Source organism: Balaenoptera musculus, chromosome 13 (genome assembly GCF_009873245.2).
Source record: "Balaenoptera musculus isolate JJ_BM4_2016_0621 chromosome 13, mBalMus1.pri.v3, whole genome shotgun sequence".
NCBI lineage: Eukaryota > Metazoa > Chordata > Mammalia > Artiodactyla > Balaenopteridae > Balaenoptera > Balaenoptera musculus.
In genome coordinates this window covers 37,847,471-37,869,454 of record NC_045797.1, presented here as the reverse complement: position 1 = coordinate 37,869,454, position 21,984 = coordinate 37,847,471, and the positions used below count along the sequence as shown (strand labels likewise).

Sequence of the window (21,984 nt, the reverse complement as noted above, 5' to 3'; positions counted from 1 at the left end):
TCACCACGAAGTGAGTGAGTGAGTATGAGTGTGTGTGTGTGTGTGTGTGTGTGTGCGTGCGTGTAAGTTAACTATAAGTAACTGATAGTAACTTGAATCCAGAAACTGAAATACTAATACTACTCTTAATTTGTTCATATATTGGGGGTCCACTGATTAAAAAAAAAGTTTGAAAACCAATGATCTGGAGGGTCAGGATTCTCTCATGATACCTGAGAGATTTTACTCTGGATTTAGACATTTGAGCTAAACTCTGATGTGAGTCATAAGCCTTAGCCCGGGTTGTCAAGAGTTTCTGCAATTCTTTCATTCTTTGCTTCTGCTTAGTTAGGATCCGATTTCTCTCTTCTTCCGACATTTTCTTTTCCTCAAGTGATCTCCTGAGGGCAACAAACTAAGGCTTAATTCACTTTAAGCCAATGAGAATGCTGTTTAGCAAAGACTTAACACGGGATAATTCAACGGTTGAAAAAAAGGGGCAACCTTCTGAGAAGGATCTGAGTTGTAATTAGAAAATCAATAGGGTGACTGTAACCTTTTCTATCCCCCAAAATTCATAAAATGGAAAATACATTCATTTCTTAGAAGAACACCCTCTGGCAAAATGTTCTATATTATGTAGTAAAATATGTTACCAGATAAAATAACGTCATATTTTCAAATTCCCCAATACAAAATCAATGGAGCAACCATGAGTCAATCAGTGCTGTATCAGTTATTTACCTTGTGGCTTGTTCTCTTCCCCTGGAGGACACCGTGGGCATGGGAGGGTTGCAGCTACAAGGCACAGGTTTTGCATTTATACTTCTTACTGGTGACCTGCGCCTTGGAGACAGATAAGGCCAACGTGTTTCTTTTAAATTTTCTTCATCTGCTTCAATATCTGCCAAGATTTTCTCTCTTTTAGTGGATGCACGTGAGGCTGCATGAAGGTCAGATGGTTCACAGACTGTCAGGGGTTTTGGACACCTCTGTTCTGAGTGATGTTTCTGATATCTCTCAGGAAGGTCTTCAGAATCAGCAGTCTGGCACCTAACCTTGTGTTTACACTTGGACTTTTCAGCCTGTTCAGGACACTTGGGCTTCCTTGTAGCATAACTTCTGCGAGCTGGACTACAAGGCAGAGGGAATGAATTCTGTAAAAAGTCTTGGGTTCTCTGCTGCGTCCTAATGTTTCTATAGAGCTCTTCTTCTGTTAACTTGTCATTGATAGTTGAACCATAAGTAGATCGAGGTATCGGTCTGGCTTTAAATTGGTTTGTTTTCTTTTTAGACTTAAAAAAGTCTTTCAGCTGCTTTTCCCGAATTTGCTTCTGTTCCTCCCTTGCAATAAACTTAAACGGCTTTTGCGAGGCCAAAAGAGCTTCTTTGTTTTTCTCCTTCATAGACCTCCTCCGTTCTTCATTTTGCTTGACTATATCATGATAAAGGGGGAGAAAGACGAACGCAGGAACTGGGTTGGCTCGGAATTTTTTCTTACACTCTGATTCTTCTTCTTGTTTCTTGAGCAGTATACGTGCCATTTCAATATCTGATTTAGATTTCATGTTCTCTTCTTTTTTCTTCTGCTCTCTAATCATCATTTGAAAAGGCTCAGGTACTGTAATCTTTGGCACCCATTCTTTTGGCCTCTTTTTTTTTTTTTCGAGTGCTGGCAAGTCAGCATCTTCAAACTGAATATAATCTTCAACAGAGAAGTTTGTCCACATGTTGTTGATGAGCTCCTTAGCAAAGGTCATCATTCTGCTTCTCTCAGAATACTCTTTTTCTACGTTGGGCAACTCATCTTCAGAGGAAGACACAATCAAGGAGGAAGACTGACCTAAATCAGGCTCTGAAATTGATGTCATAAATGAAACAGGATGATGGGAGCTCTTTTCTGATACAGACCTAAGTAAATGAGAAGAATAATTAGGTTACTCTTTCAGTTGCATGTGACCAAATATAAAAATTAAGAACTACATAATTTCTAAGATCAAGGCAAAATCAGTTAGAAAATAGGAGCTGGGTAGGGCTTGTGAAAATTATCAATTTTTTTTTAGAACAGAGCCTGGGAGATGCCTATAAATGATCTAGTTTTACTCCCTCATTTTACAGGGCAGGAACCTAAGACAGCAGAGGCTCCTTGTGTCTAATCACTATTGAATTCTCCACACATTTTCCAGAGTCACCATCTTAAAACATACATCTGATTACATCACTCTCCTTTCTGAAACTTTCCCATGATTTGTCATTGTTACAAAGTCTAGATTGTAGGGACTTCCCTGGTGGCACAGTGGTTAAGATCCCGCCTGCCAATGCAGGGGACACGGGTTCGAGCCCTGCTCCGGGAAGATCCCATATGCCGTGGAGCAACTAAGCCCGTGCACCACAACTACTGAAGCCCGTGTGCCACAATTACTGAAGCCCGTGTGCCACAACTACTTAGCCTGCGCTCTAGAGCCCACAAGTCACAACTACTGAGCCCATGTGCCACAACTACTGAAGCCCACACGCCCTAGAGCCCGTGCTCCACAAGAGAAGCCACTGCAATGAGAAGCCCGTGCACCGCAACGAAGACTAGTCCCCGCTCGCTGCAACTAGAGAAAGCCTGTGAGCAACAACAAAGACCCAATGCAGCCCCCACCCCAAATATTTTTTTAATTGAAAAAAGAAAAGTCTAGATTTTAAAGCCCTTCAAGACTAGCCCCTGCCTTCCTTTCCAGTTTCACCTCTTGCCTCTCCCTACCCCGTCACCATTCTTAAGTGAGATCCAATCACAGGGGGCTTCCCTGGTGGCGCAGTGGTTAAGAATCTGCCTGCCAATGCAGGAGACACGGGTTTGAGCCCTGGTCCGGGAAGATCCCACATGCCACGAAGCAACTAAGCCTGTGCGCCACAACTACTGAGCATGCATTCTAGAGCCCGCGAGCCACAACTACTGAAGCCTGCATGCCTAGAGACTGTGCTCTGAAACAAGAGAAGCCACCACAATGAGAAGCCTGTGCACCACAACGAAGAGTAGCCCCCGCTCGCCGCAACTAGAGAAATCCCACGTGCAGCAACGAAGACCCAACGCAGCCAATTAAAAAAAAAAAAAAATCCAATCACAGGGGACTTCCCTGGTGGTCCAGTGGTTAAGAATCTGCCTTCCAATACAGGGGGACGTGAGTTCGATCCCTGGTGGGGGAACTAAGATGCCTCGGGGCAACTAAGCCTACGCACTGCAACTAGGGAACCCGTGCACTGCAACTACTGAGCTCGTGAGCTCTGGAGCCCTCACGCCATACCTAGAGAAGCCCGCACACCTGCCTCAAAGAAGAACCTGTGTGCCACAATGGAAACACAGCACAAGGGGAAAACAAAAAAGATCCAATCACGGGAAGTTCCTCACACACACGGTGATTTCTCACAGCACCATGCCTTGGCACACATGGTTCCTGCTGCCTAGAAGGCCACTCCTTGCTTCCTACATCTGCTTCAGCTATTTCTCCTTCAAGACTGAACTCAGATACGACACTCGATGTGCCTGTATCCCTCCACTGACACCCTGATATGATCAACTGCTCTTCCTCTGTCTCCATGACACTCTGTTACACCATGTTGTTTGTTTGGATCTCAGCTAGTCTTTGACCTCCTTGAGGGCATCTTGATTTTGACTCCTCGGTGCCCAGACAAGGTCTGGCACACAGGAGATGCACAATCAGAGCTGACCAACTCAGTTTCAAAGAAGCAAGTTTATGGCAAAAATGACTATTTTGAAAACTTAAGTCAGATCTATGTCTTAGCTCTGAACATTTTGTACTATATCTTTACTGAGCTCATATTAATCCACATATTATAAAGAAAGGGCTTTTAAAGTTAAATTTTAATATTCATCATTTGAAAATGGCCCAGACTAAATATTCTGATACATGTCTAAGAGTGGTGGGTCAGAGAGAAAAGAACAAAGGGCCACCAAATGACCCTCAAGGCAAGAAGCCACCTAACAGGTTGATAAGCCATCAAGCAGTTTGAATAAAATCTCGCCTCTGTATATCATTAAAAGCACAAAGGGATATTTGAGAGAAAATATTCTGAAATAATTTTGTTCTGCACTTTAAGTATACATTTTACTTTACAGTCTACAAATAACATTATGTACAAACTTACGTGGAAGAGACACTAGCAGCTTCTTCCATGGTGATCGCTGGCTGAACTTCCTTTAAATTTAATTTATTCTGGTACATTTTCTCTAACTTTGCCATAGTTTCCATGTGGGCTGCCTTCAGCTCTTCTAGTTTCCTGAAGTACTCTTCATTAGAGTGGTAAATATCAGAAAAGTCCACAAAATCCTCACAGCTTATACGTTTTTGTTCATTTACCCCAGAAATGTTGGTGTTAAAATCAGCCTGGTAGAAGGAAAAAACCTGTTATATGATGTCTGGAATTGAAAGACAAATTAAGTTGACACTGGTTCCCAATGCTGCTTTTTAAAAAGTCCACTTAAATAGGTTATATGTTACTTGTGGACTATGTACATATAACAGATTATAAGTTACTTGTGGGCTATGCACATTTTCTCCTAATGACATTTTATTAAGAACAAGAGAGAGAGACCAAGTTGCCAGAAAATAAATGTTATTTAATCCATTTTATAAAGGATGGTTAGAGTCCCAGATCATGTACGAACCCATACACTATAGTAGGATCAAGCCAAACCACCCTTTATAAAGAGCTTCCTTCTGGAGGAGCTTCAAGATGGCAGAAGAGTAAGACGCGGAGATCACCTTCCTCCCCACAAATACATCAGAAATACATCTATATGTGGAACAGCTCCTACAGAACACCTACTGAACGCTGGCAGAAGACCTCAGACCTCCCAAAAGGCAAGAAACTCCCCACGTACCCGGGTGGGGCAAAAGAAAAAAAGAAAAAACAGAGACAAAAGAATAGGGACGGGACCTGCACCAGTGGGAGTGAGCCGTGAAGGAGGAAAGGTTTCCACACACTAGGAAGCCCCTTCACAGGCGGAGACTGAGGGTGGTGGAGGGGGGGGGAGCTTCGGAGCCACAGAGGAGAGCGCAGCCACAGGGGTGCGGAGGGCAAAGCGGAGAGATTCCCGCACAGAGGAGCGGTGCCGACCAGCACTCACCAGCCCGAGAGGCTTGTCTGCTTCCCTGCTGGGGCGGGCGAGGGCTGGGAGCTGAGCCTCGGGCTTCAGTCGGATCCCAGGGAGAGGACTGGGATTGGCGGCGTGAACACAGCCTGAAGGGGGCTAGTGCGCCACAGCTAGTTGGGAGGGAGTCCGGGAAAAAGTCTGCAGCTGCCGAAGAGGCAAGAGACTTTTTGTTGCCTCTTTGTTTCCTGGTGCGCGAGGAGAGGGGACTAAGAGCGCCGCTTAAAGGAGCTCCAGAGACGGGCGCGAGCCGCGGCTATCAGCGCGGACCCCAGAGACGGGCATGGGACGCTAAGGCTGCTTCTGCCGCCACCAAGAAGCCTGCGTGCAAGCACAGGTCACTCTCCACACCGCCCCTCCCGAGAGACTGTGCAGCCCGCCACTGCCAGGGTCTCGTGATCCAGGGACAACTTCCCCAGGAGCACGCACGGCGCACCTCAGGCTGCTGCAATGTCACGCCGGCCTCTACTGCCACAGGCTCACCCCGCATCCGTACCCCTCCCTCCCCGCGCCTGAGTGAGCCAGAGCCCACGAATCAGCTGCTCTTTTAACCCTGACTTGTCTGAGCGAAGAACAGATGCCCTCAGGCGACCTACACGCAGAGGCGGGTCCAAATCCAAAGCTGAACCCCGGGAGCTGTACGAACAAAGAAGAGAAAGGGAAATCTCTCCCAGCAGCCTCAGAAGCAGCGGATTAAAGCTCCACAAACAACTTGATGTACCTGCATCTGTTGAATACCTGAATAGACAACGAATCATCCCAAATTCAGGAGGTGACTTGGGAGCAGGATAATATTAATTTTTCCCCTTTTCCTTTTTTTTGTGAGTGTATATGTGTATGCTTCTGGGTGAGATTTTTGTCTGTATAGCTTTGCTTTCACCATTTGTCCTAGGGTTCGGTCTGTCTGTTTTTTTTTTTTTTTTTTTTTTACTTAAAAAAAATTTTTTTTCTTAATAAATTTTTTCTTAATAATTTTTTCCTTATTTTTTATTTTAAAAAATTAAAAAAAATTTTGCTTAATAATTTTTTCTTAATTTTTATTTTAAAAAATTTTTCTTATTTTTTATTATAAAAAATTAATAAATTTATTTTTTTTAAGTTAAAAAAATTTTTTTTCTAAATAAATTTTTCTTAATAATATTTTTCGTATTTTTTATTATAATAGCTTTATTTTATTTTATTTTATTTTATCCTCTTTCTCTCTTTCTATTTTTTCTCCCTTTTATTCTGAGCCGTGTGGATGAAAGGCTCTTGGTGCTCCAGCCAGGCATCAGGGCTGTGCCTCTGAGGTGGGAGAGCCAACTTCAGGACACTGGTCCACAAGAGACCTCCCAGCTCCACGTAATACCAAACGGCGAAAATCTCTCAGAGATCTCCATCTCAACATCAAGACCCAGCTTCACTCAACAACCAGCAAGCTACAGTGCTGGACACCCTATGTCAAACAACTAGCAAGACAGGAACACAGCCCCATCCATTAGCAGACAGGCTGCCTAAAATCATAATAAGGCCACAGACACCCCAAAACACACCACCAGATGTGGACGTGCCCACCAGAAAGACAAGATCCAGCCTCATCCACCAGAACACAGGCACTAGTCCCCTCCACCAGGAAGCCTACACAACCCACTGAACCAACCTTAGCCACTGGGGACAGATACCAAAAACAACGGGAACTACAAACCTGCAGCCTGTGAAAAGGAGACCCCAAACACAGTAAGATAAGCAAAATGAGAAGACAGAAAACCACACAGCAGATGAAGGAGCAGGGTCAAAACACACCAGATCTAACAAATGAAGAGGAAATAGGCAGTCTACCTGAAAAAGAATTCAGAATAATGATAGTAAAGATGATCCAAAATCTTGGAAATAGAATAGACAAAATGCAAGAAACATTTAACAAGGACATAGAAGAACTAAAGAGGAACCAAGCAACGATGAAAAACACAATAAATGAAATTAAAAATACTCTAGAAGGGATCAATAGCAGAATAACTGAGGCAGAAGAACAGGTAAGTGACCTGGAAGATAAAATAGTGGAAATAACTACTGCAGAGCAGAATAAAGAAAAAGGAATGAAAAGAACTGAGGACAGTCTCAGAGACCTCTGGGACAACATTAAATGCACCAACATTCGAATTATAGGGGTCCCAGAAGAAGAAGAGAGAAAGAAAGGGACTGAGAAAATATTTGAAGAGATTATAGTTCAAAACTTCCCTAATATGGGAAAGGAAATAGTTAATCAAATCCTGGAAGCACAGAGTCCCATACAGGATAAATCCAAGGAGAAACACGCCAAGACACATATTAATCAAACTATCAAAAATTAAATATAAAGAAAACATATTAAAAGCAGCAAGGGAAAAACAACAAATAACACACAAGGGAATCCCCATAAGGTTAACAGCTGATCTTTCAGCAGAAACTCTGCAAGCCAGAAGGGAGTGGCAGGATATACTTAAAGTGATGAAGGAGAAAAACCTATAACCAAGATTACTCTACCCAGCAAGGATCTCATTCAGATTTGATGGAGAAATTAAAACCTTTACAGACAAGCAAAAGCTGAGAGAGTTCAGCACCACCAAACCAGCTTTACAACAAATGCTAAAGGAACTTCTCTAGGCAAGAAACACAAGACAAGGAAAACAGCTACAATAACAAACCCAAAACATTTAAGAAAATGGGAATAGGAACATACATATCGATAATTACCTTAAATGTAAATGGATTAAATGCTCCCACCAAAAGACACAGACTGGCTGAATGGATACAACAACAAGACCCATCTATATGCTGTCTACAAGAGACCCACTTCAGACCTAGGGACACATTCAGACTGAAAGTGAGGGGATGGAAAAAGATATTCCATGCAAATGGAAATCAAAAGAAAGCTGGAGTAGCAATTCTCATATCAGACAAAATAGACTTTAAAATAAAGACTATTACAAGAGACAAAGAAAGACACTACATAATTATCAAGGGATTGATCCAAGAAGAAGGTGTAACAATTGTAAATATTTATGCACCCAACATAGGAGCATCTCAATACATAAGGCAAATACTAACAACCATAAAACGGGAAATCGATAGTAACACAATCATAGTAGGGGACTTTAACACCCCCCTTTCACCAATGGACAGATCATCCAAAATGAAAATAAATAAGGAAACACAAGCTTTAAATGGTACATTAAACAAGATGGACTTAATTGATATTTATAGGACATTCCACCCAAAAACAACAGAATACACATTTTTCTCAAGTGCTCATGGAACATTCTCCAGGATAGATCATATCTTGGGTCACAAATCAAGCCTTGGTAAATTTAAGAAAACTGAAATCGTATCAAGTATCTTTTCCGACCACAACGCTATGAGACTAGATATCAATTACAGGAAAAGATCTGTAAAAAATACAAACACATGGAGGCTACACAATACACTACTTAATAGCGAAGTGATCACTGAAGAAATCAAAGGGGAAATCAAAAAATACCTAGAAACAAATGACAATGGAGACACGACGACCCAAAACCTATGGGATGCAGCAGAAGCAGTTCTAAGAGGGAAGTTTATAGCAATACAAGCCTACCTCAAGAAACAGGAAACATCTCAAATAAACAACCTAGCCTTGCACCTAAAGCAATTAGAGAAAGAAGAACAAAAACTCCCCAAAGCTAGCAGAAGGAAAGAAATCATAAAGATCAGATCAGAAATAAATGAAAAAGAAATGAAGGAGACAATAGCAAAGATCAATAAAACTAAAAGCTGGTTCTTTGAGAAGATAAACAAAATTGATAAACCATTAGCCAGACTCATCAAGAGAAAAAGGGAGAAGACTCAAATCAATAGAATTAGAAATGAAAAAGGAGAAGTAACAACTGACACTGCAGAAATACAAACGATCATGAGAGACTACTACAAGCAACTCTATGCCAATAAAATGGACAACCTGGAAGAAATGGACAAATTCTTAGAAATGCACAACCTTCCGAGACTGAACCAGGAAGAAATAGAGTATACGAACAGTCTAATCACAAGCACTGAAATTGAAACTGTGATTAAAAATCTTCCAACAAACAAAAGCTCAGGACCAGATGGCTTCACAGGCGAATTCTATCAAACATTTAGAGAAGAGCTAACACCTATCTGTCTCAAACTCTTCCAAAATATAGCAGAGGGAGGAACACTCCCAAACTCATTCTACGAGGCCACCATCACCCTGATACCAAAACCAGACAAAGATGCCACAAAGAAAGAAAACTACAGGCCAATATCACTGATGAACATAGATGCAAAAATCCTCAACAAAATACTAGCAAGCAGAATCCAACAGCACATTAAAAGGATCATACACCATGATCAAATGGGGTTTATCCCAGGAAGGCAAGGATTCTTCAATATACGCAAATCAATCAATGTGATACACCATATTAACAAACTGAAGGAGAAAAACCATATGATCATCTCAGTAGATGCAGAGAAAGCTTTCAACAAAATTCAACACCCATTTATGATAAAAACCCTCCAGAAAGTAGGCATAGAGGGAACTTTCCTCAACATAATAAAGGCCATATATGACAAACCCACAGCCAACATCATCCTCAATGGTGAAAAACTGAAACCATTTCCACTAAGATCAGGAACAAGACACGGTTGCCCACTCTCACCACTATTATTCAACATAGTTTTGGAAGTTTTAGCCACAGCAATCAGAAGAAAAAGAAATAAAAGGAATCCAAATCAGAAAAGAAGAAGTAAAGCTGTCACTGTTTGCAGATGACATGATACTATACATAGAGAATCCTAGAGATGCTACCAGAAAACTACTAGAGCTAATCAATGAATTTGGTGAAGTATCAGGATACAGAATTAATGCACAGAAATCTCTAGCATTCCTATACACTAATGATGAAATATCTGAAAGTGAAATTAAGGAAACACTCCCATTTACCACTGCAACAAAAAGAATAAAATATCTAGGAATAAACCTACCTAAGGAAACAAAAGGCCTGTATGCAGAAAATTATAAGACACTGATGAAAGAAATTAAAGATGATACAAACAGATGGAGAGATACACCATGTTCTTGGATTGGAAGAATCAACATTGTGAAAATGACTCTACTACCCAGAGCAATCTACAGATTCAATGCAATCCCTATCAAACTACCACTGGTATTTTTCACAGAACTAGAACAGAAATTTCACAATTTGTATGGAAACACAAAAGACCCTGAATAGCCAAAGCAATCTTGAGAAAGAAAAATGGAGCTGGAGGAATCAGGCTCCCTGATTTCAGACTATATTACAAAGCTACAGTAATCATGACAGTATGGTACTGGCACAAAAACAGAAATATAGATAAATGGAACAGGATAGAAAGCCCAGAGATAAACCCATGCACATATGTTCACCTTATCTTTGATAAAGGAGGCAAGAGTATACAGTGGAGAAAAGACAGCCTCTTCAATAAATGGTGCTGGGAAAACTGGACAGGTACATGTAAAAGTATGAAATTAGAACACTCCCTAACACCATACACAAAAATAAACTCAAAATGGATTAAAGACCTAAATGTAAGGCCAGACACTATCAAACTCTTAGAGGAAAACATAGGCAGAACACTCTATGACATAAATCACAGCAAGATCCTTTTTGACCCAACTCCTAGAGAAATGGAAATAAAAACACAAATAAACAAATGGGACCTAATGAAATTTAAAAGCCTTTGCACAGCAAAGGAAACCATAAACAAGACCAAAAGACAACCCTCAGAATGGGAGAAATATTTGCAAATGAAGCAACTGACAAAGGATTAATATCCAAAATTTACAAGCAGCTCATGCAGCTCAACATGGAAAAAAACAAACAACCCAATCCAAAAATGGGCAGAAGACCTAAATAGACATTTCTCCAAAGAAGATATACAGATTGCCAACAAACACATGAAAGGATGCTCAACATCATTAATCATTAGAGAAATGCAAATCAAAACTACAATGAGGTATCACCTCACACTGGTCAGAATGGCCATCATCAAAAAATCTACAAACAATAAATGCTGGAGAGGGCGTGGAGAAAAGGGAACACTCTTGCACTGTTGGTGGAAATGTAAATTAATACAGCCACTATGGAGAACAGTATGGAGGTTCCTTAAAAAAGTAAAAATAGAGCTACCATACGACCCAGCAATCCCACTACTGGGCATATACCCTGATAAAACCATAATTCAAAAAGAGTCATGTACCAAAATATTCATTGCAGCTCTATTTACAATAGCCAGGACATGGAAGCAACCTAAGTGTCCATCAACATATGAATGGATAAAGAAGATGTGGCACATATATACAATGGAATATTACTCAGCCATAAAAAGAAACGAAATGGAGGTATTTGTAGTGAGGTGGATGGAGTTAGAGTCTGTCACACATAGTGAAGTAAGTCAGAAATAGAAAAACAAATACCGTATGCTAACACATATACATGGAATCTAAGAAAAAAAAAAAAAAGGTCATGAGGAACCTAGGGGCAAGACCAGAATAAAGACATAGACCTACTAGAGAATGGACTTGAGGATATGGGGAGGGGGAAGGGTAACCATATATACACTACCAAACATAAAATAGATAGCTAGTGGGAAGCAGCCGCATAGCACAGGGAGATCATCTCAGTGCTTTGTGATCACCTAGAGGGGTGGTATAGGTAGGGTGGGAGGGAGGGAGACGCAAGAGGGAAGAGATATGGGAACATATGTATATGTATAACTGATTCACTTTGTTATAAAGCAGAAACTAACACACCATTGTAAAGCAATTATCCTCCAATAAAGGTGTTAAAAAAAAAAAGTCTGGAATCCAAAAAAAAAAAAAGCCTCCTTCTGAGTGTAGGTTTACCTGAGATGAAGAACATAGTTCCTCGAGCTGCAAACCAAGCAACCATAGCCCACAGCTGGGCTCTGCAGTGTGGGCCCCAAGGGTGGGTGTTCCAATGGAGAGAAGAGCGGGGAACAGAAAAGTCAGGTGAATGCGGGAATGGAGGCAACAAGGTTCTCAGGGGCTCATCAAGGAGCCAGGGAAAAGCCCTCCAGGATGTCCGCAGGGGGACGGTGCGGGAGGCGGAGCGGGTACCTCAGGAGGGAGTAGGAGGGCCTGGGAGGAGGTGGGAGGGACTTCCAGAATAGCCGCTCCCGTGGGCACCAAGAGCAGTAGCTCCCATGGTGACGGGGACTGTGGGGTGACAAGAGAACAAGAACACATGGGGTGGGTATTCTATATACATGCCTAGAAGGGCATGACTGATCTTTTCCCCTCACTCCTTTTGCATACCTTTCAAAGCTCTTTTAACTGAGGCAACTAAAGAGGTAAAACCCCATATTCTCCAGAAATATAAAAAGTTTATATTTTCTCAGGTGAGAAACAACTGAAATTATTTATGATACTATGCATAAAAGGCTGCTGACCATGGCTTTAAATTTAGCTTACTGCCTGAAATAGACTCAAAATGGAAAAAGCATATTTGCCATGGAAAATTAGAGATCCAATCTGATAAGACTCTAGAAAATAAATCTGAGTAGCGTCTCCCAACAGGAAAATTCAGAAGAGTCAGTTGTATATAATATTTATAGATATAATATTTTAATGGGCTAAAAACGGTGTACAGGAGGCCAGTGTTTTACCACTTGGGATAACTTAGAGAAAACACATGAAGGAAAACAAGTTTCCTTCAGTAGAACAAGTGTGCAGAAATTTATTACCAAATAAATTGGAGAATTGCTTTATGAGTCATACAACTCAATTAAGAGAATTTTCTGATATCTTCTGCTGTTCCTGTATGTGCTCTTCACCATTACCTTCTTAGCTGTGGGAATAAGTACTTTGTTAATTTCCTCATTCATTCAATATTTAGAGACACCCAGCACTCAGCTAGCTGCTGAAAGATACAAATCAGATGAAAACTCCACCTTCGAGAAGCTTCCAGCTAGTATAGGACAGGACATGTAGATAAATAATTGATAGCAGACTCTGAATGAGACAGAACTCTTGATTCCTGCCCACGAGTTGCTCCCAGCTGAGCAGGTAGATAGATGAGTGACCATGTATGTTACATTATCAGACACCATGAGAACTCACAGAAGGAATACATAATTCTGACTGGGGAAAGAAAAGACAAAATTTGCAGAGGTGAGCCAGACTGGAGACATAAGGCTGCATAAGGACAAAGTTTGCCAGAGCAGGGAACAGTGAAAAACAAAGAAACTGAGGCACAGTGCTAGAACATTCATCATGTTACTTCATGATGATGCAACTGGCAGGTACTCTGTCCTCGGTGAGGAAACTGAGGCTCAGAGGAGTTAGGTAACCTGCCTACAGTCACACAGCTAGTAAGCAGTAGAGCTGGGATCCAATCCCAAGTCTGTTAGGCTCCAAAGACACACCACACTCCTCCCAAGGGCAGGAGGGTTTTTTAGCCACAAGAGGAAGGAACAGGCATGCTGTGCTTGTGGGAAACAAGGTGAAAAAGGCAAGTCAAGAGTCCCAACCAAGGGACTTCCTTGGTGGTCCAGTGGTTGAGAATCCGCCTTCCAATGTAGGGGACGTGGGTTCGATCCCTGGTCGAACTAAGATTCCACATGCCACGGGGCAACTAAGCCTGGGCACCACAACTAGTGAGCCCACGTGCCGCAACTACTGAGCCTGTGCCGCCCTACAACTAGAGAGAAGCCCACGCGCCACAACGAAGAGCCTGTGCACTGCAACGAAAGATCCCGCGTGCTGCAACAAAGACCTGACACAGCCAAAAATAAATAAATAAATATTTAAAAAAAAAAAAAAAAAAGCCCCAACCAAGAGTACCAAGAGTCCAGGGGGCCAAGCCACAGGCAACAGGAGCCTTAAAGGATGTGAGCAGAGGAGCAACATGGTCAGTAATACTTAGAAGGACTCTCTGGTAGCAAGTGAGGTGGAGTGAAGGGAAGCAAGGTTGGCCGCGGTTGATGGGCTACTGCAAGAGTCCGAGTTAGAGGTATTAAGGGCAGAATTAGGGAACAGCACCAGCAACACAAGAAAGGAGGCTGCCTTGGGAGATTTAAGAAGCTGAATCATCAACTTGATAATAGCCTGGACTGTGGGCAAGAAATTGAAAAGGTTTCTGTTTGGAGTGCTGTGCTGTATGTCTAGGTAGATGACGGGGCTTCCATTCATTAATATAGGGAATACAGGGAGGAAGAGTATTTTAGGGAAAGGAAACTAATCTCTGTTTTAGACACACGAAGTGTGAGAGGATAGTAGGGCAGCCAAATGTACAGGAAACAGGGCGGGGAAATAGGTCTAGAGACCTGGTAAGAAGGCTGGGCTGGAGATGGAGATATGGGAGCCAGCAATGCACACAGAAGTGCAGGTGCCGCCTTGGGTGTGGATAAGGCTGCCTGTGGGCAATGAGAGGCAAGAACCTGAGGATGAAAATGTTGGCAAACACCAGCATCTAAATAAGCAGTGACAGGAGGACTAACATGAAATGGACAGTGGTCATGAGAGATACAAAGATCTAGTTGAAACTGAGCAGAACCCTGTGGGGTCCTCCTCAGCACAGAAGTCTTTCTGTGTCCCCATTTCAAAGGGCAGATTCAAACAGTTACTAATTCGAGGAGTGAGGGAATGCAGAAACAAAGGAAAAGCAGTCAAGAAACAGTAGTGGAGGAAAGTGGAGGGTCCTGGTTCCTCCTCAAGGGATATACATAACAACCTGATACGAATCTCTGAGTTCTTCTACAGGAACTAAGACCCCCACCCAGGTGGAGGATGGTAACTTTAGGCTGAGCCTAAGTACGTGGACCCCAGACTGGCTGGAACCAGAAGGCTGATGACTGAGATTCCTGGAACACCACCCTGTTACTTCCCCATCAACCAATCAGAGGAAGGTTACACACCCTGCAGCCCTCCCCGCCAATTCTGCCTATAAAAACTCTTCCCCATCAGGGGAGTTTGGGCTTTTTGAGCACAAGCTGCCTATCCTCCTTGCTTGGGGCTGCAATAAACCTTTCTCTGCTCTAAACTCCACTATTTTGGTTTGTTTGGCTTCACTGTGCATTGGGCACACAAACTTGAGTTCAGCAACAAAGTGATAAGGGTATTTAAAAGAAGGGAGCTTTGGTTTGGTTTGAGTTGGGAAGATAAGGGAAGGCTTCCTAGAGAAGGTGATATTTGGGCTGAGTCAACGAATGGAAGAATCTGGAGGATTACAGAAAGTATTATATATGGAGAAAGAAGGAACAGGTACTCCAAAGGAAATGACGTTACCAAAAGTGGCGGGGATGGGGGTGGTGGTGCGTGGTGGAAAGCAACGTGCACACAGCTGCAGGCTAAAAGGAAAGTAAAAATGCATAAAGCCATTTTGGGAAGCAAGCCTGGAAAGGGAGGTTAGGGCAAGCAGGTGGTGGTTTCTGTTTCTTGTCTACCACTGGCTCCTGACCACTCATGGGTCACCTGGGTTTCAGCCCCTTCCAACCCTTCAAAGCTGAAAGGGTTGGATGAAATTTAAGTAACTTTCAGTTTGGAAGCGTTCTCCTGGCGTGGGGAAAAGATTACAGACGTGGTGTCAGCATTCTCATTCATGCCTAGGTTCCGCACTTCTTAGCCATGTGATGTGGGCCCTAGCCTTTTGAACTTCAGCTTTACAATACATAAAGTATGTGAGTCAGGTGTTAAACCGTTGTCTCAGCTCCAAAGCCGTGCTATGTGATGCTGGGCTTGGGACTCTGCAAACCACATTTCCGCTTTGCCAGCTGCTTCCCGCTAGACTCTGCTAACAGTGGGGCTACAGGGAAACTGCAAGGCTGGAGGAGGAAGCAGGGACTTATTCCTTCCTGTTAGTTCTCCATCTGCTAATCCACTTGTACCGCCCCAGCAGGGTTCCTCGTCCGGGCAGCAGGAGCTCATTCCAGCAGCAGCGGCTGATTCCAGTTTGCAGTTTTTCCGAAGCTCACAGAATCAGCAAGATCACCTCAAGGGCTTACTGTTCCCTCTCCCTGCCTCCAGATATCTGAACAGCCCACCTGCTCACTCCTTCAGACCTTCACTCAAAATGTCATCTTCTCAGCAAGGCCTTCATTGACTACCCTGTTTGAAATTACAGCCTCTCCCCTGACTCACTGTCAGCCTCCCTTTGCTGCTTTCTCTCATAAGTACTCACCACCAACTGATCTCTGCTGATTTGTGTATTGGATGCCTGCCCCCACCAAAAAGTGAGCATCACAGAAGCAAGCGTTTGTGTGCTTCGTTCAGTTGTGTCCCCAGTGCCTAGAAAAGTGCCTGGCCAATGGCAGATGCTCAATAAGTATTTGTTGGATGAGCGGATGTCCAGCTAAAACAATATTAAGTTTCTCCCAAGGGAAGAGGACAGGTATTCCCTCATAAAGACTGAATCAAAGAAATATTGGCTGCTCAAGAGTGATATCCTACTGAGTATTAAGGAAAGGGCTTATTTTCCAAAAACTACCATTGAAACAGAGTGGATATTCCAAAGACTCGCTTTTAGGCAAAAGCATCCCCGTGCTCTCCATTCATTCTTTTAGAACATTCCTTAAAAGAAGGCCTTATAACAATCATTTTCACAGAAAGGATGAAGTTTATTTGAACCTGGAAAAACTGTTTGAAAAAGATACAGAAGGATGAGTAGCTTCTGAAGAGATGCGGCAAACGATAATTATACTTATGCACTGACTTTTGCACAGTATCCATTCCATTTCAGCTTAATACTGGTAACACTAGCCTGAACTTTTTGGATAAACTGATCTCACAGTGTTTACCCAAAACAGATAAATGGTTAATAAGCAACTTCCAACTCTAATTTCATCTTAAATTGTCTCCACACAGAAGGAACATTTAGTAGTTCAAATAATCTAGGCCAAGGACATTATTTTCCAAGAGCCTAAAATAGCACCCTTTCCCTTTAATTGTTGAGCTTTCTGTGGAATGTTGTTGTACATGCAGCCACTAGATTAGAGGATAATCTTCCCTAGATTGGCTTGACCCATTTAGATGACGTCTCCTTCCAACACATATTGCTTCATTAGTAATCAGCACTCATAATTATTTGTGTTATAGTCGATCTACTATCATCTACAATTATGGAATTTTTATTTAAAAAATTTTTTGCATTAAATGGATTTGTAAGGAATGAGGCAGATCGAAACGTACATAAGAGAAAAAAAGCAAGTGGCAGAACAATATGTATCTATAAAATGCTAACATATATTAAAATATTATGTACACAGGAGACAGGAAAAAGCCCAGAATATATATCAGTTTCAAAACAGTGGCTACTGATGAGGAGGGAGGGGGGAACCAGATTTTCATTTTGAGGGGAGAAGTGTTAAAAGGGCCTAAGCCTTATTTATAACATTTTTTTTTAACATCTTTATAAAAATATGGAACACTTCACAAATTCGCATGTCATCCTTGCACAGGAGCCGTGCTAATCTTCTCTGTATCGTTCCAATTTTAGTATACGTGCTGCCAAAGCAAGCACGATATAACATTTGAAATTTTAAAAGGAGAATGTGTTCATGTATTACTTCTATAATTAAAATGTAACTTAAAAAAAAAAAGAAAAAGAATGTTTTGTGAATATTAATACTAAATTAAAAATTGAACAATTTCTCATGGCTACTTGGTCTGCCTGGCACCTCCCGTGCTCCTTCTGGAAGTGGCTCTCACACTGCCCAGAAGATCCTGCCTACCTGTCCCTTGCTCTTCTACCTGCCTCCCACCCCGAATCCCAACTGCCCATGATAATTTCTTTATTTCTTCAGTAAAAAAAACCCGTCAGAGGGAAGTTCCCTCATCTTCCCATCTACAAAACTGCCTGCCTTTGGGCCCCTTTGCTCCTTCCCTCCTGCTTCGGGGATGAAATGTCCTTCTCTTAGCAGCATTTGCCCCTTTCCCTTAGCATTGAAACCAATGAATTGGAAACTTCCACATCCCTGCAGTAATTCTTCTACCACTGTAGCTGGTCTTAATCTCTTTTGCCCCCTTTTTCTCTACCTGACTGTTAAATGTCAAGGGTTTTAAGAGTTCTATACTAGGCCCCTTCTCTTCTTTTCTGAACTTTCCCCTTAAGTGAACTTAAGCCATCTCCCCTGGGCTCTAGGTCCAAGCCACCACTTCTGGCACCTGAATTACTGCAAGAGCCTCCTACCCGTCTCCTTTCTTTGTCGAACCCTCCAATCATGCTCCACAAAGCCATCAGAGTCATCGTTTTAAAATGTAAATAGGAACATGTCAGATCTCTTAGAAGTCTTCAAGGACCTCTCACTGCACCTGCAATAACACTAAACTCCTTACCTTGGTCTACAAGGCCCTCCTTACCTCTCCAAACTATCCCCTCCCCTCTCCCCCCTCTCTCTTCTCCAGTCCCATTGGCTTTCTTTCAGATCCTTAATCACACAAAACTCTCTCTCTCCTATCTTTGGGCCTCTGCAGTGCCGCTCCCTCTGCCTGGAATGCTTTTCCCACCCCACTCTTCAAATGGCTGTTCTTTCTCATCGATCAGGCATTGGCTTAAATGTTAACTCACTGAAATAGGTTCCTTCCTATTTCTTTTTTAATTATAGTAACCTGTTCATTTCTTTCCCAACATTTCCTGTCTTATAATCATTTGACTATTCATTTTTTATTGTCTAACTTCCCCATCAGAATTGGAAGCACTGTGACGACATAAGCTATGTCTGCTTCATTCACTACTGAATAGTCTGTGACTGGCACTTAATAAATGCTCAATATTTGTTGAAAAAGAGAAGGCCATCCCATTAGGGAAAGTCAGTGAAATTTTTAACTGTGAATTATAGAATAGTGCTTTACCCATGTCATCATCAAACCCCATAGCAAGGTCTATGAACTGATATCTCCAACTGAGGCTAGATTCAAGAAATATGACTTAGTGCCCTATATGGGCATGGAGTCCTGCAAGGCGTGTGCATGGAGCCAGCGGGGGGGGGGTTGCTTTGGCAAACCAAAGGACTTAAAGGGGCCTACTGTGACAGTTGGTTCTCTAATCAATTTTGTGTGGTGATTCTGGTAAGCTGAGTTTACTCCATCTTATAGATGGACGAAGTTGAGACAAACTAACCTTTAAAAAACCAAGGTGGAGGGACTTCCCTGGTGGTGCAGGTGGTTAAGACTCTGCGCTCCCAATACAGGGACATGGGTTCGAGCCCTGGTCCGGGAAGATCCCACATGCTGCGGAGCAACTAAGCCCGTGTGCCACAACTACTGAGCCCGCGTGCTGCAACTACTGAAGCCCGCGCACCTAGAGCCTGTGCTCTGCAACAAGAGAAGCCACCACAATGAGAAGCCCGCCACACACAGCAAAGACCCAATGCAGCCTAAATAAATAAATAAATAAAACAAATAAATAGAAAAATAAAAAACCCAAGGTGGAGACCAAGCCAAACTGTGAAGAAGGCAAAGCTTGGCTCCTGCACTCTCTTTCTTGGCTTTTCAGTGCTTTGTCTGCCAACCCCATGTCCTCTGACCGTCAGGCCTACCACAGTGGCAGCTTATCTAGATTTGCTTTTGGATCCTTCAAGTACAGTGGTCTCAAAACAGTGTCAAACTCCAAACTTAGCTTCCTTTTTTTTTTTTTTTTCAGTAGGACCATGCCCCTTGGAAATTAGCTCATTAAACTAACCTCTCCTAAGGTGATGTTTCTCATACAAATCTGCAGTTTACCAGGGCACTCTGGAAGTATACCTGTGACTACAGAACTGACTGCTTCCTCCACCACAGCAAGCCAAAGTAGAACTTAATCTTTGCGAGAGTTGTTCAAATAACAGTCCCACTGGCAGTTGTTATTATTATTACTAATTTATACAAACTGTCCTTTAGCTATGACATACTCTCTCATTTGGTTCTCATAAGAGCCCAGTGAGACAAGAAAGACAGTTATTATAGTTCTTTTACAGATAAGGAAACTGAGATTGAAGGAAGTTACTTCTGAATATCAACTAGCAAATGAACAGATCCTAACCCGGGACTCCAAATCCTTTTTCTCCATTCAAATCTTTTTCCAACATCAGTTTGCCTCCTTCGTTGGCTCCTGAAATTTGTGTTGAGGGGAAGCTTTATCATGAATCAATCTGGTCCTAGGTCACTGACCCTGGTTCATGTTCAGGGTCTCCATCTGCCTTACTCTGGATAACCTCAAGTAGTTTATCTGTTGGTAAAATACTGCCCATAAAAGGTGTTGCTACAGATTTTCTCATTAACAGTTTTAGTGTAGATTAAAGAGATTAGAATTCCAAAATATCCAGTAATTTCTATTAGCCCTAGACCACAATGTTTTGAATCTGAGAAGCTTTGGACAAATGGTATTAAGAATCTTTAACTGGGGTTAAGGAGGTGTACGTCTGCAGATTACTAGTTAAAATTCAAGGTTCCCATCTTTTAAGTGAATAGAGCAGATGGCAGACTTGACTCTCTACCTGGTAGACAGGTGGTCACAACACATTTGACACTGATCAGTGAAAAAGCTGTCTCACCCCACCCTTAAGAGCAGTGTGGAAGCACTGGAACCTCAGTAATTTGTTTCTCTGGAGGCTTAACTATATCTGACTGATTTACCCAGCGAACTCTTGCTGGTTTTAAACATCATCTCTCATGTACACTGTGCTCTGCAACAAGAGTTGAGAGTTTAATACACTCTCATTTAGTGTATTAAAATGCACTAATAACCAAGACATCAAGATGACAACAAAACACACCTGACAGCACAGCTGATTCACTTGCGTTTTATGGGTTATCCTCTATGGATAGAACAGTTTTCCTCAAGTTGAAAAGAAAAAGAAAAAAAAGAAAAGCAAATATCTACTCCCAACAGATGCTGGGGCATAAGGAGTAAAGTTCTGTACTTTTCACTCTCTGGAAACAGACTAACGTAAATGCTCTCCAAGAAATTTTTACAACAATCTCTTTAGTTAAAATTAAGACTTTTCAACGCCTTGGTTTTGAGTATTTTCCGTGGGAGCGCAGAGAACGTGGTGGGCCAGGCTCACCGGTGGGGAGGATCTGGACAGGGCGCGCGTTTCCCAGCCCGCGCCTCACCAAGCGGGGTCGCCGACCAGCCTCCAGCTGCATCCCCCGGGGCCTAGCCCCAGCCCACTTCCCGCCCCTGCATTACCGGCGCCCGCGCCGACCCCTCTGCCTCTTCCTCCTCCTCCTCCTCCTTCTCTTCCTTCTCCTCTTCCTCCTCCTCCAAGGCCGCCGCCGCCGCCGCCGACAGGGACTCTACGGGGTCTTTGCGTTCGTAATGGGTGACCCGCGCTCCGGTGCTGGGATTGACCGGGGTTTGGAGACTGCTGGCCGCCACCTTCGCTGCTCGGTGTGAGGCGGCCATCACCACGCCACCGAGGCCTGAGCGCCCGCGCTGGCCCGGGGCGTGGAAGCCGGCGCGGCCGTAGGCGCCCGATGGCTCCTTGCTTGGGGAGGTGGTTACTAGGGGTCCGGTAACTAGGGACGCTACAGGTGCCGCAAGGGGCCAAACGTCACTCAAAACCGGCGCACGCTGCGGGAGACCCAAAGTGGGGGCCTCCTGGATAGCGGGAATCAGTACTGAATCTTTGCTGGTTTAGAGGGGTGGTGGGCAGAATAGGACACCTCTTCCCTTCGCGCTTCACCGCCTAAACGCAGACTTCTCACATTATACTAATGAAACGACACGTTTTGTGAGTGAAAAAGCGCATTTTTATTCATTGAAATAACCTGTTAGGAGGAGACGGCGGCGGCACAGGAAAGCTGGGGATGTTATTATGTTGCGGTCTCAGGACTGGAAGGTTTGCATGCCGCTACCCAA

At 42.9% G+C, this 21,984-nt stretch overlaps 1 protein-coding gene and 1 non-coding gene across 3 annotated transcripts in view; both read right to left on the bottom strand.

The window, feature by feature from the left end:
- FAM161A (FAM161 centrosomal protein A) overlaps window positions 1-21,605 on the bottom strand; it is a 31,283-nt gene extending 9,678 nt beyond the window's left edge. The window contains exons 1-4 of one of the 2 annotated variants that reach the window (XM_036873937.1): window positions 21,313-21,605; window positions 4,132-4,370; window positions 724-1,890; window positions 213-380 (exon numbers count right to left, since the gene is read on the bottom strand). In XM_036873937.1, coding sequence (XP_036729832.1) covers window positions 213-380; window positions 724-1,890; window positions 4,132-4,370; window positions 21,313-21,528 — 1,790 coding nt within the window. In that variant the 5' untranslated portion in view covers window positions 21,529-21,605. The remainder of the gene's footprint in view (window positions 1-212; window positions 381-723; window positions 1,891-4,131; window positions 4,371-21,312) is intronic. The other variant, XM_036873938.1, reaches the window with a different exon arrangement.
- Window positions 17,558-17,664, bottom strand: LOC118906538. The gene has a single exon (XR_005022520.1). It is a non-coding gene; the product is annotated as a U6 spliceosomal RNA (small nuclear RNA).
- Window positions 21,606-21,984: the final 379 nt, after the last annotated feature.